Raw genomic sequence first — 27,698 nt, forward strand, 5'->3', positions numbered from 1 at the left:
ATTACTCTTTGTCATTTGTTATATAAGCATTCTGTGCTTACCTTGCGTGGCTGAAAATCATACTTCACACAGTGTTGAAAACCTTTGCCTTTTGATTTCAGTGACGTGACTATTAAGCAGTTGCCAACAAAATGAGCAGAATACCCAACACCTTTGCTAGTGCGAAAACTGAAATAATAAAAGAGCATTTTTTAAAAAGCATTCCAAGAAAATTACCTTGATCTAGCAAAACCCAGGAACTATTTAATGCTGTCACTACTTTAGATAACAGGATAGAATTAAAACCATACATACAATCAACTGAAAAACATAGTAAAATGATTGATATTTGCCTTATTTAGTTGATATTTGCCTTATTTTATAGCGATCGCTAAATCCTGAAAGTTAAAATAATGGGAAATAGTTGAATAGCCTTTTGCCATTTTCTAATGCTTTATGCAGCTTCTAACTTTTAATGAACATTGTGTAGCACTATGTTATGTTTTTCCTTGCAGCCACATCTAAGGTGTATCACTGCGGTCCCCTTTTTACATATCATGAATTGAAACCAAGTGACTTGTCTGTTGCTACTTCATAAGTCCGTGGCAGAGGAGGGATCTGAATGGATACAACCATCATCCAACATGTTGCTAAAGCTTAATGAAAAGGGTTTCTGATTATTCACAAGAGAGAGATAATTTGTTATTGCATTTATTCTTAAATTACTACATTTTTGTGGAAACTTACCTTCTTACAATTTGTCCTGTAAATTCAAACTAAGCTAATTTGTTCTCTCTACTCAGGATATACTAAACTCTTTAATAACAATTTTACAGATTCACACGTGCTGCAACTCCACCTAACATTTTAAAATATCAACTTCTGCCACCTCTGATCAAATACTGACTAAGCTTTTGGGGAATATTCCTTCATGTTAGATTTTGCTCCTTTGAATGGAAGCAGAAACATGTCCTCTCTTCACCTCAAAAGATGCTGCAGAAAACTGACATTCTGCTTTGATTTATTTTCAGACATTGGAACAATCTTTCTCCAGGATATGCAGCAAAATCTCTAATTAAATCAATTGTCAACTTGTGAAGAATCACTACATGTCAAAATAAGAAGCACTCAAAGTGAAAGAAAATGCAGTAATAGTAAGGGCTACTTCTCTTGCAAGATTTTCTCTGCACACAGTCATGTGCAAATTGCACAAGTGGGTGGGTTTTTAGTGATTTTTTTGGGTTGTTGCTGTTGTTTTGGGCTACATGCTTGAAAGCTATAATAATTTTCAAAAATGTATGCTTTTCTCCCTATACCCATGTAGAGAGAAAATGCCACATGTGAAGGAGTCCTGAGACCTATCTAGATTTCTGGGATGATAAATAAACTTATATCCAAAGGATAAGGAAATGTCCTTTACACCAAGGACATTTGATAAAGTCTGTATCTCATCCAAAAGCTCAAGTTTTTTATAGTTTAAAAATGAATTTTCACTATCATCACTATTTTTAAACAATAACTTAGCAGCAAAATGCTGAGTGTTATTCAGAAGACAGGAGCAAGAGAGACTCTACCCAGAAGGCTTTCAGTACAAGAGCAAAATATGGGAGCATAGATGAAGGAATAGCAAAGCCTGGATAGCAGAAAGCACAGAAAAAGTGGGGGGTGTCCATAATATACTCAAACTCATATCACTTCATTAGTATTTTCTAAGCTTTATAGTTAAATAATACATTTTTAATTTGGGGAGGAGGGGGAAGAGAAATATTCTAATCCAAACTAAATGTATTTGAAGGGTGCGAACCTATGCATGGCTAGACAAAAAAAAAAGGCCATCTGGAGAATGCTGGGAGAAGTAGGATTTTTTTTCTGTCTAAACATGCATAGAATTGTGTTCTAATTGTATTAATTCTATATATGTCTAGGATGGGAGATAAAAGTAATTATACAAGGTATTTTCTATTTTGCAGAATTCTTTTATCAGTTTACAACAATTTCTTAAAAGCTCTATTATTTTTATACAGTTGTTTTTCACACTGAAAGAAGCAAGCAAGCAAATATTACATTTTAGAGCTCATTACAACATCATTTAAAAAATATAGAACTATGCTAGCACTATGTTCATTTTTACTTACCAATAGAGATACGGTTTATCCTTATCTACATTAATATTGTTCAATGGATCCATGCGAAACCAGGTGTTAAGCGTAAACCCATTTTGATAAGGCCACTTGGCAATAGGAGGCAATGCAATTGCCTATGAAATGAAAGAAAAAAGAAATATGAATTGTTCTATAATGCTAAATTAAATTTGTAGAAAACGTTTTTCTTTCCTTTTTTGCAATCTCACTGCAAGCGAATTTGCAAACCCAACCTTTTCATGTTATTATAATTCACACAAGGAGAGTGGGGTTGGGGAGGCAGACAGGACTTTAAAATCTCCCAGAACATTTTAGTGCTGGACTTTCTTTTTATTTTACTTGTGTTAGTGACATGATGTTACCAAGGAGTTAAACCTGCAGCAAATCCTGGCTTGGAACTATTTCATTGGAAGAAGTATATTAAATCAATCCATATCCCAGATATTAAAAGTACAGAAAATATTGCTTCCAGTACCATAGGGAAAGAAAATATACACAGAGTATTTCCTCAAAGTCTGCAAAGTAAATTTATCCAGTTGTTAAAGATTTAATTTTTACTACGAAAGAGAGGTGTTGCTTAAAACTTACTGCGGCACTGCAGCCTGGGAAGTTGAAAAAAGTGTCAGGGCCATGTCTCTGTGGCATCTGATTAAGAACTGACAACAACTTGACTGCATGTTTAGGCTGTCAAAAACAACAAAATTGTGAAACTGTAAAACATAACCATTTCATGGTAATCCTTCAAATGCATTAACTACTGATTGGTTTTCCAATAAGACTAGAAATTAGTTTGGAAGAAGTTGTCAGAAGCAGCCTTTAAAATAAAGCAATCAGTTAGCTAGACTCATTACTTCACACAACTAAATCATAAGTAACTTCACATTAGTTACAGCTTACCCAGATTCCATTTTCACCACGTAGCATGCTGAACAAAAGCTTCAACTCCTTGACAGTAATGCTGTAGCTGGCAAGAACCCCCAACATATCAACGAGAAGATCTTCAAAGAAAAATAAAATTACTCTATTGCTTGTTTACATTTTTGTCAAAGCAACACTTCACAGGTACAAGCTGGATTGGCCATTAAAACTAAAATTTCTGAATACTAGTTTTGCCATCTCTCAATACCATCTTCTTCTGCAAAACTCATAGCTACCACTGCATACTAGTGCTAAAGTGATTATGCTTTTAAATGCCTAAGGCAACAAAACAAGACATCTATCTTAGCTTTTTACTGAATTTTATCTGATTTTCATTTTAGTATGTTGTTCACTGCCTTCGGGATCCTTGGGTAAAAAAATCAGTTTATTTATAGGTCATCATCATCATCATCATCATCATCATCATCATCATCATCTATTGAGAAACAGCAGAAGATATATGAAACTGAGCTATATGCCTCAAAACTTCTTTCCCCTGCCCAAAACCCGAACCCTATTTATGAACTTTCCCCTGCCCTATCTTAACATCTACTTGGGACATCATTATGTCATAGTCTGCATTTGTTTTACCCCCACTTCACAACATTAGTTGCAATTTGTTGGAAGTGGAGCGAGGGGGGTGAGAAAAACATGGAGCATAACAATATTTCAACACAAGTTAAATCTATTTGATATAATCGTGTGAGAATAGGGGAGCTCAACATGAAGTGGCAATTTTCAGCAATGACAGAAGAGACTGCTGGCCCATAAGCAGTCGTGCAATGGCCAGCAGCAATGACCCAGCCTTCTGCCACCTCCAATAACACATCTCAACATTAGTCGGTAAGGATCTGCCCCCCCCCCCCCATCCACAGCAGCCACTCAGCAGCCTGCTAGCAATTTTGGAAATCTATTTATGATTTTTTTTAAAAAAAAAACACATAAAGAGTTTCCCTCCTATGCTGAAGAATACCCTGTTGTATTGTTTAAAGCATTTATATACTGCCCTTAATCCTTCTTGGAATTCAGGAAGGTATATAATCAAATTTCTATCATAATATAAAATACAATAACAAAACAGCAAACACAATATTTAAAAGTGAGTTAAAAATGTCAACACATTTTTGCCTGGCAGTGAAAAGATTGTAACATGGGGCCAAGTAAGCCTCTTGGGGGGGGGGGGGGAGGGGGTTATTGCATAACTGGAGCACCACCACTGAAAAAGCCCTCTGTCTTCTGATAGAACCACATAACTCTGATAAAGGAGACGGCTGGATAAGATCTTCACGCACAGGCAACATGCTATGGGAATAAGAGCTCCTTGAGGTACTTGGCCCAAGCGATTTAGGGTCAACTGAATTTAATCAATTTATTGTGCTAACAAGATCAGAATTAAAAGTAGTTTGTGAAAGCTGCTATTTGCCAGATTACTGGTTCTCAAAATACATTGCTGCCTTTAAGTAAGAGGTGCCAACCAATCTCCTCTTTAATAGTTTACCCTACAAACTAGTGCTGTCACCCAAATATCTAAGTTTGTTTGACTAATCTGAGTCTTAGTCAAACAATCAAGCTATTAACTCTGCACAAAGATGTATTAGGGGTTCCAGCCTGTGGCCATTTTGACAACCATGGGGCTGTTTCAATACCCACCCAACACATTAGGCAGGGCTTCCCCTTGACCTTGTGAGACTGGAAGTCTGATATTAGTGACATTAACTGAGATCCTACGATTACGACCAGAAGACTTTCTGGTTAAGTTGACATTGTCAATGGTCATCCCCCTTCCGAGTAAGATGGTCCACCTCAGGAATCTGAGGGATTTCTGAGTGCTCTTGGACAGTTACTGGTTACAATGAGCTGGAACGGGCTATCAGCACAAGGAACAGGGAGGGATAGGGACACTACTGTACCGTAAACTATAAAAAGCATTATGCATGCCAGAGAATATAGATGAGTGCATTCTATCAGGAATCTAACAGAAAAGCTGTTAATGTGTATGGGTGAAATAACAGGTTAGTGTATGTACAATCGTGCTTTAAATGTGTGAAGTACTAAGTATTTTGACATATTTTAATATTTTAAAAGAGAAGAAAAGAAAGAAAAAAGAACTCAAAATGGAATATGAGAAAAGCCCTTTATGGCTCTATATTATCTATATCCTATTCAAGAACATATTACCATTGGATGATGATGATGATGATGATGATGATGATTTAACTTGGTGAGGTTCAGGTTTTTTTTAAATTTTATTTTATTTTTAGTTATGTGGGTTCATTCTGAAAGGTTTGAAAATTTGGTACAAACCCCCCCCCAGCATTCTTTCTCACCCCCTGCAAAGGTTTACATTTGGAAAACTACTCTCTAAATACAAATAAACTTATACTTCTTTTAATTTAATCTCAGAATTAGTTATATTTAATTTAATTTGATCTCAAAATTAGCTATGTTTTTTCATATTTCTTCAAAGCACTCACAATTTCATTAATTGCAAAGCATTAATTGCAAAGCACTTATAGGTCACAGCAGATAAAACCAATAAGATGCTAATTGCTAACAAGAGCCTTTTCCTGCGTCCCATTCCTTCTCTGCTGCCACAAATTCTGGAAATAAAACTGTAATTCACCAAGGCATTTCCAGTGTTCGAAAATATTTAGATTATACTCATCTACTTGGTTGTTTATACCTGCAATCATATCATCCACAGTACTCATCTTCAGTAGCACTTGTTCAATTAAACCAACTTCTGTGCTGGTCTGTAAATTGCGGACACTTTTACGAAGGATGGCGGTGAACATACTCCAAATTTCTGCTTGACATGTTACATCACAGTGTTCTAAAAGTTCTGACATGCATGTTATACTTTCTGCATCCTGGATTATAAAGTTCATCTCTAGATCGAATTCTCCACCAACCAGCTGAAAGCAAACATACACAAAAAGAAAATGTTAATTTATTTAGTAGGTTTTGACAATTTATGCAGGCTACCTTAAATAACTATTGATGCTTACTAAACATTAGGTGACCTATGAAAATTAAATTACTTTTATCAAGGCTTTATCTTCTGAAGTCGTCTTTCTCTACTGGCATTCTAAAAATGCATGAAGAGATGCAGCCAGAACATGACAAATATTTGTATCTTTGTTGTGTCAGTGGTCTAATATGAATTAAAACACCTCGTATCATGTTAACACATTTTAAGATCATAATACGTGCATGCAGACATATAAGGATCAAATTCACACATTCACCACAGCCCACTCTGGCTTATGGTTATGCTGGTGGCCATTTTGAATATTCAACTCCCAGTGTTTGCCATGGTTTGTCATGCTGTCTGACCCCGGGGCTTCAGGGGATGTGTGAGGATTAAACAATCCTCAAATAACCTATGGTCTGTTGCATGAGAAAACATGCCAATTCCAATGCATTATGCAATCTGATCTCATATCTGTTAAGACACACAAAGTGCTCTGTAGCAGAGCAAGAAAAAAATCCAGTCATTCACAAGCGAGTACTATTATGTTACCTATCTTTTTAACCAAATAAAAAAGGTTAAACATTTAAATGTTAGGCATGTACATGTGCTCCAATAGCTTGTTTATGGTGGATGACATTTCTCTTGGCTGTTGTGAAGTGAGTCATACACCATACACACACACACACACACACTCATACATAGAGAGTCCTAGCTCTTTATTGGCTTTCCCAGCTCGTTGTCTTATTCTATGCATGAAATAGCCTGATGCCATGTACCTGCTTCACATTTAGAAAAGCGTCTGCCGCCTACTCAGCAATACCAGCATATGCTGTTGCAAATATCACCCTCATTCATTCAGCGCTCAACATTTACAACATCATCACAGAAAGATTGCCAAAGGTGAACAGATAACTTTTTAATGTGATTTTATCCTGTCACCTTGAATTAAAATGGTCATAGTTTAAGAAAAGAGAAAATTAATGACATTAGGGCATCATCTTCAACCCAGACATTAGATTAGCATTATAGAATTTATGCTATGTATACAACTTATAACATTATAGAAAAATAGTCCATTACACTCATAAAATCACATCAACAAACAAAATGTTTAATTGTATTCAGCATTAATTTTTACATATAATATAGGAGGAAACAGTGTGCTTCTATATGCCTACTGCCTTTAAGAAATCTACGAACAGTGTAGGGGGTGGGGAGACACAACAAGACTGTTACTGGAAAAAGCTCTGTTAGGTTACATTTTAATATAGATCAGATAACTATAGTAACTTAAATATCTTTTGGCTGACAGTAAATGGTAAGAACTAGCAATTTCTATAGCCACTCAAATGCTACCACAATAAAACATTGCTTTTCTGTATCACAGTCTAATGAATTCTTCCTTCAGTGTCAATCTTAAAATATTATGCTTATTCTTGATGGAATATTAAACAATTGATTTATGCCATTTTTGCTGTTTATTTATTTAAAACATTTGTATCCCGCCCTATATCACTAGGATCTCTGGGCGGCATACAAATAAACTTATACAATATAAAACAATAAATATACACAGCTAAAAGCAAATTAAGCCATGAATCAAGTTAAAACCAGTATATAATTTAAAAGCAATAAAAACTATTGCAATAAAAACAGCTAAAACTTGTGCAAACTTGGTGAATTTAACTATTAAAGACTTTGTTAAAAAGCCATATTTTCACTTGGCACTGGAATAAAATCAGCGTTGGCGCCAGTTGGGCCTCCAAAGGGATGGCATTCTATAATCAGGGTGCCACAACAGAGAAAGCCCTCTCCCATGTCCCGCCATAGAGTATAAGTTGTGCTGGTGGGATGCAGAGAAGGGCTCCTCCAACAGATCTCAAGTCTCAGGCAGGCATATATAAGAAGAGGTGCTCCCTCAAGTATCGAGGTCCCAAGCCGTTTAGGGCTTTAAACGTCATTGTCAAGGAGCCAGTTGCCTGCACTCCTGGTCTAGGTTGAGTCTGACATGCCAGAAATAACAGTCACACCACAGTAGGGTCTAAAACAGTTTATTAGTTGCACACAAAAGGTCTGGTAGGGTTCCCACGTCCCAGGGCCGGGACAACACATAGGGGAAAAGACACAGCACAGAAACAAGAAAGGCAGGAAGGACAAACACAATACCCTCCCCACACTCAACCCTCCCATCCTGCTGAACAAGCAGCCACTCCTTTCCCAAGACATCCAGCCCTTAAAACTAACTTTTACAGGAACTCTACCTCTGTGGGCCATAGCCTCACAGACAGAAAAGCATTCCCTTTCAGCCTATGTTACCAGGATCCACACTGCTGCAAGGAAGCCCCGCAACCACCTCAACCTTGATCTTTTATTGGGTCGGTTGCATGTACAACAGGGGAATATCGGCCAGGTGCAGAGTAGGATGACTCAACACAATGATTACTCAAGGTTCTTGGCATCCCGGTCACAGATCTGCCCAGAGATCAACTTTGTCAGTAGCCTTAAAGGAACCTCACCCCCCAAGCCCATCACAGTCATTAACAACACCTTGAATTTCGACCGGAAGCGTAGAGACAGCCAGTGCAATTCCTTTAAGTGGTCTCTGTAAGATGTACCTGCCAGCAGTCTAGCTGCTGCATTTTGCACTAGCTGCAACTTCTGAGTCGTTATTAAGACTTTTGAATCACTACCCTGTGCTTGATTAAGGTCATAACATTTTCTTCAATAATAATTCAATTTACATTGTTTAAAAGCAGTGAACAAAACAGAAGAACAATTCCCAGTTTGAAATCTGATCCATCTAGGTCTCCCTCAGATTTTAGTATCTAGAGAAACACACACTGCTTTGCCATCCTAGGTGAAATTAATTCCCAAGTACAATCAATCTATTTGCAACTGGCTAATTCTTCAGGATGGCTTTGACATCTGTCTTCAAAGGAATTCAAAAAGCATCACAGAATACAGAAATTGATACATGACAATCTCATAGGGCAGGCAAACAAGTCTATAGGTCAAAATCCCCAAAGATCCTAATTCACCTTCCCTCAATTTGGTGCCCTTCAAAAGCTGCACTACAATTCCCACAGTCCGTGATCATTGGCCATGCTGGCTGGAGCTGACAGAAGTTGTAGACCAAAACATCTGGAGGGCACCAGGTTAGGGAAGTCTGACCTAATTTTACAAAATGGATTTATAACTCAACCTTAATCAAATGCTATAAACCAAATATGCATACAACATGTAGGAATGTATGTTAGGTCTAGAGCTGGAATGAGGCACATCCTGATAGGAGCCACAGAGGTGCCCCATTAGGCTATGCCACTTCTTCCCTTGGCCCCACCCCCTCTGCCGCAGAGGGGAAAGCTCTTATCCCTGACCAGCTGCTAATGAGAGATAAGGGCATTTCCTGACAGGGCAGAAGAGGAGCGGCTAAGTTATTCAGTCCTGCTTCCTTCTAAGCCTTGTCCTGCTTATGTCTGAGTAGAGGTGCATCCTGCTTACTTCTGAGTAGACATGTATAGGTGTGGGGGTTTGGGCGCTATTTGAAAGTGCTTCTAAGGCCTTAGGTAGACCTAAGGTTTATCCCGGGATCATCCCGGGGTCATCATTGTTCATGTAAATGACACACAGGGGATCCCGGGAGCAGGCAGGGATGACCCCGTGACGATCCCGCGATAAACCTTAGGTCTAGCTAAGGCCTCTGTGATTCTTTCCTGCTTACTTCTAAGTAGGCATAGTCCCTACTATGAATTGGTAACAATGGAATTGGTGTGTGTGGATTTTTCAGACCTGTTCCATTTTGCCGTTGGTTCTGACCACAACTGGAATGCAGCCACCAAGGGTTTCTATGAAATGGAATCTGGCCTTTGGGCCAAAAGAAGGTTCAAACCAAATAAGCGGGTTCCAGGCAAGGAGCTGGTAAATGTTTTATTCAGAAAAATAAGGTTTTGTTGAGAGGGAATTCTTATAATGAAATGAAAGATGTAAAACATGGTTCCAGACTGGCCACATTTATATCCGGCTATCAGATATAAGTTTCTATTTATACTAGTTGTCATTCAATTAGAGTTATAACTTTTCACTATCAGCATGCCAAAAAGAGGATTGGCCTCATAGATTTCTTTCAGCTTAAACAGATGCCAGATTCTTCCATACAATTAATTTTTAAAAATGAATAGAGTCAGGAGTCTCCAAGCCAACTGCAAAGACTTGAGTTTGGTCTAGGAGCAAATATTAATTAACAGTTTTAAGAGCATATTCAAAACATGATCTTTAGCAGGTTTCTGACCAATTGCCCTAGGTTCTCATGGTTAGGCTACAGCAATGCTTTCTAAGTGGGGCTGCCTTTGAAAATGGTTCCAAAAACTGTAATTGGTTCACAATGCAGTTGCCAGATTTTTGGCTGACACAAAGTGATCAAAACATATCATTCTAATCCCGTTCTAGCTACATTAGCTTCCTTTTTGTCTCTAGCCTCCATTTTAAGCCCTTGTACTAGCTTTTAATGCTTTTAACGGCTTAAGACCAAGTTACCTTAACAACCAGCAATTATACAAGTCTGCCTGAGCTTTAAGTTTGACTGCAGCAGCCCTACTCTTTGTCCTATAATCACATAAGATGAGACAAACTGGTGCCAGAGATGGATACAAGGCTTAGGCCACTTTCTCAGGGGAATGAGAGTCAATACTTTATTCAGGGGCTGCCTTGAGTCCTTGTCATCCCCCCAGCCACACAGGAGTAAGACTATAAAATCAGGTGAGAGCACTTCAGAAGTCCCGTCAGCTCCTCTGAGGGAGGAAGGAAGAGCTAAGCACACTTACAGATCTTAATAAGGCTTCATTTGGCATTAGCTCTCTACTGAAACAACATCACCCTGTAGGTATCCAACTAGATAGCTTCAGTCAGCAGGGCTCACTTGGAGCTATCCAAGGTCCTAGTTTCATCTGCTCAATACGTAAGAGGGACTCTGATAAGACTCTGCTTCCAACAAGGCAGAATGCTCAGCAGCTTTAGTCTCCTATTTATCTAAAAGATGTTGAACATAAAGTTTTGCAGCAACGTCTATTAAACTAAATCAGCAAGAAATTGACTTGCTCTTTCTCACTTCTCTTCAAAAATCTGAGAATTGTTTTTTAATCCCATTGCTTCTCACATGCCATTAGCTTAATTAACTTTCATTTGCCAAAAGTTTTTAGAAGTCCAAGCTTCAATTACAGATTTGTACATAGCTCTGTGCATATATAAATAGCCGTAATATGTGTTAATTTAAGTCCCATGTTTAGCACCAAAGTCCTTTCCTCTCCATGGAAAAGTATATTCCTATCTAACAAGAACATCCACACTGTTACCATACTAAATTCAGCTCTTAAATATGACACAAAATCACTCACAACCTGATAGTCCTGCCGGGGAGCAGCCTCTTCTCAACTTTTTCTAGAGCTACCTGTATCCCCCAAGGCTTTTCCCACAGTAGCAAATTCTCTGCACCATCTGGGTTTTTCATGAATTTAGAAAAGGAGAGGGCAGGAAAGTGTCTCCCTTCATGAACTGCACCTGCTCAGAAGCACTCTCTAGGCATTTTATAGGTAAATGCCTAGAAACAAGATCCCTGCAGAGCAGGTGGAGGACAGGCACATATGCATGAGAGCTTTTTTTGAGGCTTGCATGAGATGAGGGGCACAACAACATAATACCTTTCAGGAACACTATACTATTAAATATCTTCAATTGTTTTCGTGGAGGATAAGCCCAGAAGGTGGACTGACAGAGAGAAAAGGTGTCAGGTCCAATTCTCCCCATCCCCCTTCTTATAATCTGACATTAAAACAGAGACCAGCTGTGCAAAAAATCTGAGTGCATGCTTACTTGCTATGTGGACTTTAAAAATGTGTTTTCTTTTGTGACAGACTCTTGGAGAAGGTAGAAAGCAATGCGTAAATTAGTCATTAACTATGGCTTTTTTGCTAGACCCTTCGGCTGGAATCCTATGGCCCCTAGACAGCATCAGAGGGGCGGGAGCTACAGGATAGCTCAGATTCCTGGATCCAAGGTTGAAGACAACGCCCCAACCTTGGACGCAGGAATCCAAGCTCCCTGCACCCTCCCCACTTGCAGCCGGTGCAGGGAAAATCACGCCAGCTGTCTTTCTGAGCTCCCAAAAGTGACCTCGGAGAGGAAGGAAAGGGGGCGATTCTGTGGGTGGAGTGGAGAGGGGAATGGGGAAGTGGGGACACAAGCTATCCCCAGTCAAGAAAAGGTGACAAGAATATACGGAAGATCTGTATAGGAAGGATAATAATATCGGGGATAGCTCAGAGCCAGACATCCTGAAGAGTGAGGTTGAATGGGCCTTGAGAAGCATTGCTAATAACAAGGCAGCAGGAGACGACGGTATCCCAGCTGAACTGTTTAAAATATTGCAAGATGATGCTGTCAAGGTGATGCATGCCATATGCCAGCAAATTTGGAAAACACAAGAATGGCCATCAGACTGGAAAAAATCAACTTATATCCCCATACCAAAAAGGGAAACACTAAAGAATGTTCCAACTATCGGACAGTGGTACTTATTTCACATGCCAGCAAGGTAATGCTCAAGATCCTGCAAGGTAGACTCCAGCAATTCATGGAGCGAGAATTGCCAGATGTACAAGCTGGGTTTAGAAAAGGCAGAGGAACTAGAGACCAAATTGCCAATATCCGCTGGATAATGGAGAAAGCCAGGGAGTTCCAGAAAAACATCTATTTCTGTTTTATTGACTATTCTAAAGCCTTTGACTGTGTGGATCATAACAAACTGTGGCAAGTTCTTGGTGGTATGGGGATACCAAGTCATCTTGTCTGCCTCCTGAGGAATCTGTATAACGAACAAGTAGCAACGGTAAGAACAGACCACGGAACAACGGACTGGTTTAAGATTGGGAAAGGAGTACGGCAGGGTTGTATACCCTCACCTTACCTATTCAACTTGTATGCAGAACACATCATGCAACGTACTGAGCTTGACGAATCCAAGGCTGGAGTTAAAATCGCAGGAAGAAACATTAACAATCTCAGATATGCAGATGACACCACTTTGATGGCTGAAAGCGAGGAGGAGCTGAGGAGCCTTATGACAAAGGTGAAAGAAGAAAGTGCAAAAGCTGGGTTGCAGTTAAACCCCAAAAAAAACCAAGATTATGGCAACCAGCTTGATTGATAACTGGCAAATAGAGGGAGAAAACGTGGAGGCAGTGACAGACTTTGTATTTCTGGGCGCAAAGATTACTGCAGACGCTGACTGCAGCCAGGAAATCAGAAGACGTTTACTTCTTGGGAGGAGAGCAATGACAAATCTTGATAAAATAGTTAAGAGCAGAGACACCACACTGACAACAAAGGTCCGCATAGTTAAAGCAATGGTATTCCCCGTAGTAACCTATGGCTGCGAGAGCTGGACCATAAGGAAAGCTGAGCGAAGGAAGATAGATGCTTTTGAACTGTGGTGTTGGAGGAAAATTCTGAGAGTGCCTTGGACTGCAAGAAGATCAAACCAGTCCATACTCCAGGAAATAAAGCCAGACTGCTCACTTGAAGGAATGGTATTAAAGGCAAAACTGAAGTACTTTGGCCACATAATGAGAAGACAGGATACCCTGGAGAAGAGGCTGATGCTAGGGAAAGTGGAAGGCAAAAGGAAGAGGGGCCGACCAAGGGCAAGATGGATGGATGATATTCTGGAGGTGACAGACTTGACCTTGGGGGAGCTGGGGGTGGCAACGGCCGACAGAAAGCTCTGCGTGGGCTGGTCCATGAAGTCACGAAGAGTCAGAAATGACTGAACGAATAAACAACAACAACAAGGTAAGATATTGTATGTAATCTGTTTTTATGCTTTTTATGGTTTAAAATTTTGTATATCTGTTTTTAATGTTCCGTATTTTAATCTCTGTAAACTGCCCAGGGAGCTTCGGCTATGGGGTGGTATATAAATGCAATAAATTAAAAATAAATAAAAAGTGGATGTGGTCATTCTTTGCACTCTGTTTTTCTCCTCTTCCTCCTTGCCGAGCAGGGTGCCAGGGAGGAACAGATAGTTCTTGACACAGCTCTGAAGAGATTGCTTGCAAAGGGTTTATAAATTAGGCCAAGAGCTGTACTTTACACACTCCTCATTTAAGGTGTAATTCTAACATTCCTTAGAACTAAGGCCCACTGATAATGTGATAGGACTGTAATTCACTATCGGGCTTTTAGACAATAAAACTTGGTTAGTTAGTCCAGTCACAATCTGTTGAGCCTTGTATATAAATTTAATAAATTAATATGCACAAACATTTTAAGTCAGAATTAAGCATGCTTATAGTCAGCGAAATAAATATGCTTAGGAGTGTTGCATGGCCACTAGACAAGCCTATACTGAACGTGTGTAAATTTGAAATTTTTGATACTAGTAATCAAAAACTGCACAAACCACTACCAACTTTTTACTTTTTGTGTTAAGGATCTCAATAATTCTCATTTGAATTATTTTTATGTATTACATATTGAGTAAACTTACGATGCCTCTCAACCTAAATGCTGTCAATGACATAAGCAAATTTTTAATATTAGTCAGTTAGTTAGTTTGGGCTTATATACCACCTTTTCCGCAAATACCTTCCGCAAAAAGAATTTCACAGTATACATTTTATTTTATGTATTTTTATTTATTTATATCATTTCTATATTACCCAATAGCCAAAGCTCTCTGGGCAGTTCATAAAAATTAAAACCATAAGGTACAGTGTAAAATATAAAATGTGGAAGCTTAAAACCACAATTTAAAAAATAAAATTTAAGCACAGTAACAGTACAATACCTTAGTGCGTTAACACCGACAATACAAATAGCTCATTTAAAAACATATGTCCAGCATTCTCTTCATATGATCTAGTTCTGTATTCTTTTAACTTAGTGGCCAACTATGTGTTTATGTGAAGCCTACACGTAGGATATAAGTGCAATGGCACATTACTGCTCAAGATCCTCAGCAAGTGGTACACAGAGGCACACTGCTTGTGATACTGGAGTAAACATACTGCCATGATTAGCAGTAATAATCTACATCTTATTTATTTATTTATTACATTTATAAACTGCCCCACAGCCGAAACCCTCTGGGTGGTTCACAAAAGCAGTGATGAATTCCATAGTTTATCTATGCACTGTGTGAAGAAGTACTTCCTTTTTTTTTGTCCTGAATCAACCACAATTCAGTTTCATTGGGTACTACTGTTATGAGAGAATACGAAAAACTCCATATTCATTTTCTCCACACCATGAATAATTTATACATCTCGATCATGTCCCCCTTACTTGCTATATACGTTCTAAGATAAAGAGCCCCAAATGCTGCAACTTCCTCATGAGGAAGTTGGTTCAGCCACTTGTTCCTTTTGCTTGCTCTTTTCTGCACTTTTTCCAGCTATACAATATCCTTTTTGAGGTGAGACAACCAGAACTGTACATAGTATACCAAGTGTGTTACACCATAGATTTATATAAAGATGTTATAGTATTGTCGATTTTATTTTTAAATTCTTTTCCTAATGATCCCCAAAATGGAATTCGCCTTTTCAAAGCAACTGCACACTGGGTCAACATTTTCATTGAGCTATACGCCACAACCCCCAAATCCCTTTCTTGGTCAGTCATTGTCAGCTCAGAGCCCTTCAGCATATACATGGAATTAAGATTTTTGCTCCAATGTACATCACTTTACGCTTTCTTACATTGAACTACATTTGCCATTTTAAAGGTCATTCCTCCAGTTTGAAACAATCCCCTTTGAGCTCTTCACAATTTGTTTTGTTTTAGCCACCCTAAATAATTAGGTGTAAGCAAACCTGGCAACCTCACTGCTCACTAATCTCATATTATTTATGAACAAGTTAAAAAGTACCCATCACAATAGACATCTGTGGAAAAATCCATTGTTTACATTCCTCCACCACAAAAACTAGCCATTTATTCCTACTCTCTGCTTTCTATTCTTTAACCAGTTACTGAAAGAATCGCTTATTCCATGACTGCTAAGTTTGCTCAAGAGACTCTTTGGTGAGGGTCTTTGTCAAAAGCTTTTTGGAAGTTCAAATAAACAATGTCTTCCAGATAACCCCTATCCATGTGTTTATTGACATTATCAAGTAATTCTAAAAGATTCATGAGACAGGAATGACCTTTGCAAAAGCCATGGTGATGCTTTTTATATCAGGGGTGAAGAATGTGTAGCCCTCCAGATGTTTTGGCCTACAATTCCCATCAGATCTAGCCAGCATAACCAATAGTGAGGGGTTACAGGCCAAAATATCTGGAGAGCCACAAGTTGTCTATCCCGACTTTATAAACTTGACAATTTTATCTTTAATAACACTTTCCTCCAATTTAACTGGAGCAAATGTTAAGCTAACTGGCCTGTAATTTCCTGGATCCTTTTAAAAATTGATGTTATGTTGGCCGCTCTCTAGTCCTCTGATATAGACATTATGTTAGTGACATTATTATTTTTTGATAGAACAACAGAAATTTAACTTTTGGTTTCTTTATGAATTTTCACATGGCTACCATCTGGACCATGCAATCTTTTTGTTTTTGTCTGTAAGTTCTAGAACATCATCTCTAGTTTCCACTATTTGCCTGAATTCCTCAAACTCCTGAAAATATCAGTTCAGGCACAGGTATCTGCCCTACATCTTCTACATATTTAATACACACCAGAAGTTTAAATGAACATAAATATACTAAGGGCACAATCCTATGGATGGTTAAACAGAAAAAGTCCTACAACTCCCAGCATCCCCTGGATGCATAGGATTGTGCCTTAATAAGTCATTTGTTTCATTTATTTATTTAAAGCCAATAACAACAACATTATGCCCAAACAAACAATCCATTTAGCAGTTCATATTAAGAGACTGAACAATAAGATACCTAGCTGTCAGGTACAGGTTTCAGCAAGGCCGTTGAGGCCTTGCAAGCTGTAGTTAGATTGTATTAGAACTACTTTGGAATGTCAGAATCTGTGCAAACTTATCTCCGTCAGAGTTCTCAAAGAAAGAATTGAAGGGGTAGTTTCACTCCCCTGCCTCGACCTTGACGCTGTTAGAGTATTTAGAAAGGTGGGAGGCCCTTGTTGAATGAGTCACTCAGCTTGTGGGCTGAGCAGTGCCGCCCTGTTTGTACACGGGCATGACTTATGGGCCAGAGCCCCTGTTTGTGAAGTGGTTTTGAACAGGCCTACACCTCCCTTTAAAAGCTGAAGCAAATGCCTTTGTGAGAATCATTTTTCAACTCATGGCCCCAAACCCCTCCCTGTTTGGATCCATCACCATTTGGGACTTTGAAAGTAATCTGCACATGGACTCTCTTCTATTTGGATTTGCATTACAAAGGACTGTGCCATGAAAAGTAGTGTGAGGCTTTGCATAGACTTGAACTTGCATGTGCTGGTGGATTGTGTGCTTTTGTTTGTGGTCAGCTCACTGTAGTGGCAGGCTGGGGCCTTAGCTAGACCTAAGGTTTATCCCGGGGTCGTCCCTGCCTGCTCCTGGGATATCCTGTGTGTCATTTACGTGAACAGGGATGACCCCGGGACGATCCCGGGATAAACCTTAGGTCTAGCTAAGGCCAGAGATTGATTATGACTGTTGGATTTTTCCTCGGCCTTCTCAGGCGATAAAGCAGAAGCACGGGACTCCTTGTGCCTGAGGTTTTACCTTCCCTGTGATTGTGTCTGTTATCAACCGCTCAGTGTAAGGGTAGACTGGGGTTTATTTTTATTATTGAACTTTTTCTATGCAGACTCAGGTGGCAGTGAGTTCCCGTTGCTAAAGTACAAGCACCGGAGTTCTTGTGCGTGAGATTTTTACCCACCCTGTGATCTTGTTTAGGCTTCGGCCATGTTTCCCTGTGCTACCAACCTATGGCTGTGTTTGGACCAGCTCCCTTAGGATGATTTGTTAAGCCATTCAAGAATGTTCCATTGTGATTGCCTGATAGAACAGGCCAGGAATCATTCCCCTCCCTTGGTCGGGTTTGGAACCTGCTTTTTGAACCATCGAGATGGCAACTGGGAAACCAAGTTGTTATTGTAGTGAGTAGCATTTCAACTATACATTATCTTGGAGCCTAAAGCATCAGGTCACCAATCAGATTTAAGTATTTTTGAAGTGTGTAACCATTGAGCTTTTTACCAGGGGATTTCCTCCAATAAAAGAAGTCTAACTGATTGAGTATCCTGTGTCAGTTTGCCAGCACATATGAATGCTGGAGGGAATGAGAAACACGTTACTAGCCTAAATTAAACTCGCAGCAAAAGGGAAAAGATACAACTAAAAAAATTGAACTACCCTTAGCAACAGCTCCCAACCAAGCCAGGCCACACATCCTATATTTAGGCATATACATAGACAAAATGTTTAATTAAAATCCCCACTTTTGTTTCAGATAAAACCACTATCAATAGTTTTATATCCTGACTTTAGTCCAGGGAGTGAATAGCACCATACATGTTTTCCACTCTCCCTGCATTATTCTGAAAACAACCTTATGGAGCTGGTTGGATGGAGAAAGTAATTGTCCCAACATTACCAAGTGAGCTTCATGGCTCAGTGTGGATTTAAACTTGAGTCTACTCAATGCTGAACACTCACCATACTAACATCCAGTATATGAGATACATTGATATACATATCTGAAACACCCGAACCCAAATTACATTTATGGAATAGGTTTAACAGCCATTACCATTGTGAACACTGAATTGGATGCATGCTATGTAACATAATAATAATAAGTTATTGCATGCTCTACTTTGAAACATAATTAATTCCTACATCTTTATTTCATTTATTATTAATAGACTTCTTTGCCGCCTTTCAAGACCACAATCTTCTTATTATTTAGTATTTCAAATACTATCCAAACAACTGCTAAAATATAACAGCTTTCAAATCCATTCATTACTTGCAATTAGGATTCGTATCAGATGCCATCATATTACACATGCTAAGCCCAAACAAAAGGATCTCTGGTCCTATAACACGCATTTACATTTCAGCGTTCAACAATAATTCCAAATAGTATTTCCTTTCAGCACAGACACCTCTTCCACATAACCTGAATAACTTATTTTTAACTCTAGTTGTGAACCAAAGATATGACATAATGAAAAATTGCACATGGAAATTTGAAAAACTTTCATAGCTTAGCAAAGCTATTTGCATGTCAAATGTCACAACTTACAAGAGTAATCATTAGTGCTAACAATTTAAGATCTTTATTCAATTAGCTTTCTTATTTATTTATTTATTTAAAACATTTATATCCCACTCAGGGCGGGATATTAATTGCTTTTAGCGAATTAAATACTAAAAATGTACACTTGATCTTTTTAAAAAAGATATCTTATGTTAAATATCTTTACATTCAGACCAAAAGCACAAACCTGTCTCCAGTTACATCAACTGGCTAGCACAGATACTACTATATCTCTGTAAGTAGTGTAATAGGCTGGTGCAGCAAGTGACAATGTAACAAACAGAAAGTTACACTGCGCGGGTAAGCAATCATGGCGACTTATAGTACCTAGTTACATTACCACTGCTGTCATGACACTACCCCAGCTGAGAGCCCCCTCCCTCCTACTACCAACTGTCTCTGCAGAGACCAGTGAGAGAGGAAGCAGCAGCCAGGCACCTCTCCTCCGTGCCTGGGTCCAGCTCCAGCTCAGAGCCCCCTCCCTCCTGCTACCAACTGTCTCTGGAGAGACCACCAGTGAGGGAGGAAGCAGCAGCCGGGCACCTCTCCACAGTGCCTGGGTCCAGCTCCAGCTGAGAGCCCCCTCCCTCCTGCTGTCACCTGTAACTGCTGAACTTTCCAACTAAGATTGTAGTGCCTGAATTTGCTTTCCTTTTCCCCCTCCTCCTCCTCCTCCCTCCCAATCCCCTTTCCTTTTGTGTTATGTCTTTTAGATTGTAAGCCTGTGGGCAGGGACTGTCAAGAAATACTTTTGTAAGCAGCCATGAGAGCCTTTTTTGGCTGAATGGCGGCATAAAAATCCTTAAATAAAATAAAAAATAAATAAATAAATAAAAAATAAAATAATACAGTGGACAAAATGTTGGACAGATTGGGAAAACATTAGTTCAGAATCCTAAGTCGTGAAATTCACTGGATCACCTTGAACAAGTCTCAATGGGCAGTTCAAATATAAGGTTCCCAAGAATATTAGGAATGTGCCTCAGGCTCGCATGCTCCGTTCTCCCTTCATGTACTCATATTTAGTTACTTCCGTTTTAGCACGAACCATAGTTGTTATTTCCAAAATAGCACACTGTGATTTGACTTGAACTTTCTGCAATTTTGTTTGGAAGGCGAGTAAGGGGAGGAGAGAATGTGCAAGCCCAACACTTGCTCATGTATGGCTGGAACATGTAAATCAAGCCGTTACCTCAGTTTAACTCAACCTCACAGGGATATTACATGCATGCCATTGTGACCTCACTAGGAATAGGACGTAAATGTTAATAAGAGCAAAAAAATAAAAACTTGGGGAGAAAAAAGGAGGACAGATTAGTTGGAACCCTTTCCATCATTAAGTGCAGACTATTCTTTGCACCAGCACACAGTACTACACAGAGAATAAAAAGCAGCACAACTCAAATGAACACCAACTCTATTCAATGGTGACCCTTTCTCCCCTGGGTTCCTGGGATGCAACGCTAGAATGGGACTGAAGGGTACCAAACGTGAATGAGTCTTGTCATTCTTGCAAAGTAGATCTCAAGTCATGATGGGACAATGTTATACGGGGAGACCACTCCATAGCCTTAAGCCAAGGATGCACAACCTTTTTGCCCCCAAGGGCCACATCCAGATGCAGACTCAGCAGCTATGTAAAGTACATATGCACATATAGACACATGCTCCAGCCCGCAGTGATTTCCAGTGAGATACCTGTTTCCATGCCACCACTAGCAGTGAAAAAACAACTATCTTAGAAGCCAAGTTGCTGGAGGTTGGGAGAGACCAAAGCCTCGCACCATTCCCAGTGACTTCCAGCAAGTTCACTGTTTCTCCACCACTGCTAGCAGCAGCAAAAAAAACATCGATCTCACAGGCAAGTTGCTGGGGATTGGAAAAGACATAACCATAATACAACCAAGGGCCTTGCTAGACCTGCTGGGATAAGCTGGCAGGGAGGCGAGGCAACGGCGCGCTAACATTAGCGCGCGCCACCCCGCCTCCTAGATGGCCGATGCACAGTGACTGCGGAAGCCCTGCAGCGTCGGCCATTTTTTTTCCGTTAAAGGGGCCATGTGCGCCCCAAAGACTCCGGACAAGGTAAGGGTTTTTTTTTTTACTTAAGCCCCCCCATCCGCCCTCCCTCCCCGTCCCCGTCCCGTGTGCTGCCCTCCCGTGTGTCGTGTCTTTCGCCCTCCGCCCCCCTCGCCCTCCCGTGTGTCGTGTCTTTCGCCCTCCGCCCCCCTTGCCCTCCCGTGTCGTGTCTTTCGCCCTCCGCCCCCCTCGCTCTCCCGTGTGCCGTGTCTTTCGCCCTCCGCCCCCCTCGCCCTCCCGTGTGTCGTGTCTTTCGCCCTCCGCCATCCCCCTCTCCTGCCGGTCCGGCCTTGCCCCCCATCTCCCCCCCCCCAGGATGCCCCTGGCCTGATGGGCACAGTGCTCGTAAGAGCGCTGTGCCCAGTCCGTGGCTTTTTGCGGCTACTCGCAAGAGCGAGTAGCCGCAAAAAGCCACGGAAGTCGCTAGACGTTCCGCAGCCCCGGCCTCAGGCTGGGGCTGCGGAAAAGGCGCGCCATAAGCAACTTCGCTTATGGCGCGCTAAGGGAGGCTTCAGTGCGCCTTGACCCCGGATTCCCCTGTGCATCATGTGGACGCACAGCAGGGAAACCGGGTCTCAAAGCGCGCTAAGGTCTCGTCTAGCAAGGCCCCAAGTCAACACTAAAATTCAAAGTCAACAGTAAGGAACAAAACAATTCTCAAAACAGATATCATTTAACAAAGGGAGAAGAAACAAACCTTACAGTTAAAACCCAACAACCACATCAATCAGTGGAGCCCAATGGTACAAAAATCAATTCATGAAGTGTTACCCTAAGTTGTAGCTATATACATACATAGGGGAGTGAGATGAGAAGGAAATAAAATGCAAAAAATAAAAACCTAGGTTTGAATTACATGACATGCTGTGGCTTGTTATGGGTTATTTAACCCATGCTGAGTAGTGGCACCAAGTTGCATATTCCATGCAAACCTGATGAGCATGAGTTATGTGAGGATTAAATAACTATGGATTATGCAAGGGTTGTTCAACCTTTGCATAACCCACGCTCACTAGGTTCACATGACAAAGTAACTCCTGAGCAGGGATTTCTTATTCAAAATGGTAGCCACACACATTGCAGCGTTACCTGTTGTGTGAACATTCCATGACTACTACTTTAAAGCAGTGGTGGGGAACTTCCAGCCGGCCAGGCTTCCCATGTTCTCCTGGCATACTAAGGGGCCTCGCCTATCCATATCCTTTCAGAAATGGCCCCACTCTGCCCTTCCATCTTCCCATTTATACACACACACACACACACACACACACACAAAAGATGAGAGCCTGTGAGAGGACCTCATACCATAAGCAACCCAGGAGGCTTCTTACGGAGTATCTCAGCCCAGGTGAACTAGGTGGCAGAGTGCTGTATGACCACATGCATGTATGGGGGGGACGGGACTGTGCCCAGTAATTCATTTTGGAGGAACCTTTGTAAAGAACGGGTCCAGCTGTAGGGAAAGTTCATATCCCCTCTCAATATGTAACAGCCTCCTCTATGTAGTCCAACTTAGTCATGATGACAACAGCTCTTCCTCTGTTGGCCTCATTTATGTCAGGGCTGTGAAAATACAGATGACATCACATTCTGAACAGCTGATATTATGTGCTAAGCAATACTGTTTGCTGATTATCTCCGCTTGGGCATGCTGGCACTTTGGTGGAACTCCTGAACCAGTGCTTAGAGGCAGTGATGGCCTAGGTAGCGCTAAATCCAGTTTAATCCACCAGACAGTAAAAACAAAGGTATTATTTGGCCTATCTGTACTCTGGTTATCTCTGTTTGCAAGAGGTTTCTACTGAGCTGTATTCACTGTTGTTATTCAACTGTATTTTAATGCTTCCTTTTACAGTGCATTGTTAATCACGCTAGGGTTATAGGGGGTATAGCATAGCAGCATAGACAGCAACAAGATGCATGGAGCAGTTCTACCATCACGGGCTCCTCACTTTTTGAACTGACTATATAAGAGCTTAAGTGCAAAAATAAATAAATATGAAACTGATGATGGAGAACACTTTAAAAAAGAAAGTACTCTACACAAGCAATGACAACCAAGAAAAACATGACCCAACAGAAAGGGCAGCAGTATAATTCCATATAAGACAAAGTACGTGTTGTATGTAGGCATGCTTTTGAAGATGTCTTGGAGATTTCAGCTATTTTGGAACGCAGAAGCTATGCTTTCAAGTGGGATGAACCTTAGAGAACCACATCATGCCTGTTCCTTGAATATATTCACTGGCTACCTATTCCATTTCTAAGCATAACTGAAAGTATAGGTGCTTAAACCATATGTAGCAGCTCATTCACTGAGATTTCACTACAGGCCATAACACCCTTCTGAAGTTAGGTAGGTTTTGCCTTGTGGGAAGGCTTCCACAGTTGTGGTGCACTGTCTTTGGAATGGGCTCCCTGTTCATATTTTGCTTTGTTGATAGGCATTTTTTTCCTGGGCCTTTTAAAAACATCAGTCCAATTCACTTGAACTCCCGTTCTCTTATTGTTTTGTTCTGATGTTCTACTTGTATTACTGTTGTTTGATACATTGCTTTTTTACTTTAATTGTTTCAGGACAATTAAAGTTTCAGGGCAATCCGATTGTTTCAGGGCAATCCGATGCATATATAGACAGGGGGGGGGGGGAAAGGACTACAATTCCCAGCATTCCCCAATCAAAATGGCTAGCTAGAGAATGCTGGCAGTTGTAGGACTCCCCCCCACCCTGTCTATACATATATCGGATTGCACCCTTAATTGTTTTACTAACAGTTTACCACCCTCAGAGTCAGTGTACATCGCTGAAGGACAGGCTATAAATGTTTTTATATAAATAGAAGTACATATTAAACCTATTATATAAATCCGCAAATACAGTTCCCTACTGAACAGATGAAGATTAACTTTTGAGTCAAGAGAGGTAAATTAGCTCTACCTATGAATATTACTAAATCACTGAAAATTAATATTTCAGAGGTCTATAGCAGAAATTAATACACAGTTTAAAAGAAACCCCTAAAATAAACCAAAAGAAGACAGAGTTAGCTTTTTAATTCAAAGCAAAAATAAGTGAAACTGCAGAATAACAATCTCTGTGACTCTGGAACTCTTATTTATGGTATTTCATACAGAGTATACACAGGGGATTTTTTGCTTTTGTAATGTTGGTATCAATTATCAAAATTACCACAGAATAGTGGATAAACATTAACCAATGTGCAGTAAACATATTTTGTTGCACCGTGGCTAAATAGGAAAAAAGCTCCAAATATATTTTCTCTGGTCCCTGACAGAACCTGGCAAGCAGAAATTTAATATAAATTATACTCAGCTATATAAATAGAAACATGGAAACATGCATATGAAAGAACAGTTGAAAAGCTGTCTGGGTTCACACTATTGTTTAAGCAAATAATGCTTGAAATCCCTGAGCATGCTGATGCAACTCTCCTGAGATGACTGAGATCAGATGATATTAAGGAACTAATAGGAACTATTACTGCATATATCAGAAGGATTTTAGGATATCACATTATACATAATTTGAAAGATAAATCCAGTTATCACTATAAGTATAACAGAAAATTTACATGGCTTCATGCATATATTAATTATGTAACCTAAAAAATAATCAATAGCTGCATTGGAGCAGAAGTATAAAACTGATACATTTAGAATTTCAAACTTTTGGCATGGGAGTAGTAGTTATACCCTGTTTCCCCGAAAGTAAGACATCCCCCGAAAATAAGACCTACTTCCAGTTTTGCCTCTCGCTGTAATATAAGGCATCCCCCCGAAAATAAGACCTTTTTTTTGTTCAACAATAAATGTGTACCGTATTCTTCTTCATGGAAAAATAAGACATCCCCTGAAAATAAGACCTAGCGCATCTTTGGGAGCAAAAATTAATATAAGACACTGTCTTATTTTCGGGGAAACAGGGTAGTAGAGATGTGCAAGTCCCCCCTGGGGGGAATTAATCGAGGGATTTGGGGCGGTTGAACACTAAAAAGACCTTTTTTGAACTTTCAAAATTATCACTTGAAAAGCTTAATTTATCACCATTCCCCTGACCATCATGTCAGCCCTGTTTCTCTCAAAGATGAAGATGATAGGGATAACAGAGAAAGTGCCGTCTTCCAATAGGAGCGTTTCCTGTGTTTTCATGGGGAAACTATAGATTACAATCAGGGAGGGAATGAAAGAAGTAGAGGTGGGATGGAAGCCATATTTGAGTAGGCCTAGTTTGAGAGGGGCTGAACTTAACCCCAAATGTAATTAACCTATTTTAGTGCAGGGAATTTGCATCTTGAGTTTGCATTTAAACTTTAACACAGCCGCATTTGTTAAGCATTTGGGCTGAAAGAGGTGCAACATCCAAGCTGCAGGGTCTGCATAGGCTCATGAAATTTTAACCGGCATTATAGGAACTGTTCACCAAAGATGCCACTGTTGCAATTCCCCACACCCATCCACAAGTCAATTCATCTTGTATTGTTCTGTATTATACTTATGTGTCAGGGCTTGACAACAACAACAACAACAATAATAATAAATATTTATTAATTACCCGCCTCTCCCTCTGGATCAAGGAGGGGAACAACACTAAATAAAGTATAATACATAAAATTAGTTAAAAGAGCATATAAAACCAGTACAATATTAAAATAACAATCACACCATAGACCTAGCCTAGTGAGCTACCATGAACTGCCCTCTACAGAATTTGCCCTCCCCAAAAAGGACAGAAAGGAACAGGGGCATGAAACATCCGCCCTTACAATTTGGAGGCTTTAGCTAGGCCTGGCACAGATATCAGGGGCCTAGCCTTTTCTCTTTGCTCAAAACCCCCTATACTTCTAAAAACCCTATACTGATAAAACACATCCACCAAGGGCCTTGCTAGACCTACCTGATAATCCAGGTAAGAGCCAGGGTGGGGAGTCGGGGCGAGGCCGCGCTGCAGCTAGCGCGGGCCGTCAGCCCTAGCTAGACATAACACGCAACGGGTTTAGGGAAAGCCCCGTCACGTCAGCCATTTTTTTTTAATTAAAGGGGCCATGTGCGCAGGAGCGCACCAACGGAAAGGTAAGGCTTTTTTTAAAAAAAGTTAAGGGTTCCCCGCTCCCCCTGCCCCCGATTTTGCCCCCACAATGTCTGATGCCCCCCTGCCCGCTCACCATGTCCACCCCCCGCTTGCTCACCTGTCCCCGATCTCCTTGCCCTGTCCCCTGCTCACTCGTCTGTCCCCCATCTCCTTGCCCTGGCCCTGTTCTTTTTCCCCCCATCTGCCATGTCTGTTGCCCCCCTGCCCGCTCGCCAGCCCGCTCGCCATGCCCGCCCGATCACCCACCCGCCATGTCCGATGCCCCCTCCTCGCCCCCCTGTCCATGATCTCCCCACCCTGGCTCCGCTCTTCCCCCCATCTCTCCTGCCAGGTCTGCTCTTTCCCCCCCCCGGCCCCCATCTCCCCCCCCGTGATTTCCCCCCCCCCGGCCTGATGGGCACAGTGCTCCTATGGAGTGCTGTGCCCAGTGCACGGCTTCTCCCAGCTACTCGAGAATAAGTGAGCAGCTAGGAAAAGCCACAGAAGTAGCTAGATCTTCCGCAGCCCCGTGCTCAGCCCGGGGCTGCGGAAAACCCGGGCCACAAGCAGATCTGGTTATCCCGGGTCAAGGGAGGATTTAGCCCAGGCTGACCCCGGGATCCCCTGTGCGTCATCTGCATGCACAGCAGGGAGCCCAGGCCTCGCACTGGGCTAAATCCTTGTCTACAACGGCCCAAGTCTTGATTTAGGTATGCCCACCAATGACGCCAGAATGTCTCTGACACTTCACATTCTTCACTATTTGCAGGATAAATTTTATCTTGTGGCATTATTTACTCATGGCTGCAAGGAAGTACAGATTTTAGTGTTTATAACCATTTCAAGTATTTCTTGTGCTGGGTTCATGATCAATGGATACACATGTGTAAACACAATTTTGAAGCTCTACAATAGAAAGATGGGATTTCTAGAAAAAAATCTAGAAAAGATGGTTTGCCGAAGTACCACTGTCTCCAGTTTAAATGAAAACACAGCAGCGACTCATACTTTATCCTTTTAAGCGGTACATCCTATATAAGTCTACTTTGCTATTGCTTTAGCAGTAAACATAACTTTAAATCTGGCTTCAGAAATACTGAAGCAGGAATTCAGGGGCAGTTTAAACACTAGGAGTTCTTCAGAGAATTAATGAATTGCAACTGTGCTAATGAAAAGTGCCTGGGTATCAGGAGCATTGATGGGTAAATGTGTGGCAAACTTCAGGAAAGATTTGGAACAG

The 27,698-nt window shown here is 40.7% G+C and overlaps 1 protein-coding gene across 1 annotated transcript in view; it reads right to left on the reverse strand.

Moving 5' to 3' along the window:
* The window catches only part of NBEA (neurobeachin), a 459,425-nt gene that overhangs the window by 395,949 nt on the left and 35,778 nt on the right, over positions 1-27,698 (reverse strand). The window contains exons 2-6 of the mRNA XM_063126967.1: positions 5,722-5,953; positions 3,018-3,118; positions 2,709-2,804; positions 2,115-2,236; positions 42-168 (exon numbers count right to left, since the gene is read on the reverse strand). Coding sequence (XP_062983037.1) covers positions 42-168; positions 2,115-2,236; positions 2,709-2,804; positions 3,018-3,118; positions 5,722-5,953 — 678 coding nt within the window. The remainder of the gene's footprint in view (positions 1-41; positions 169-2,114; positions 2,237-2,708; positions 2,805-3,017; positions 3,119-5,721; positions 5,954-27,698) is intronic.

Source organism: Elgaria multicarinata, chromosome 5, assembly GCF_023053635.1.
Source record: "Elgaria multicarinata webbii isolate HBS135686 ecotype San Diego chromosome 5, rElgMul1.1.pri, whole genome shotgun sequence".
Lineage (NCBI taxonomy): Eukaryota > Metazoa > Chordata > Lepidosauria > Squamata > Anguidae > Elgaria > Elgaria multicarinata.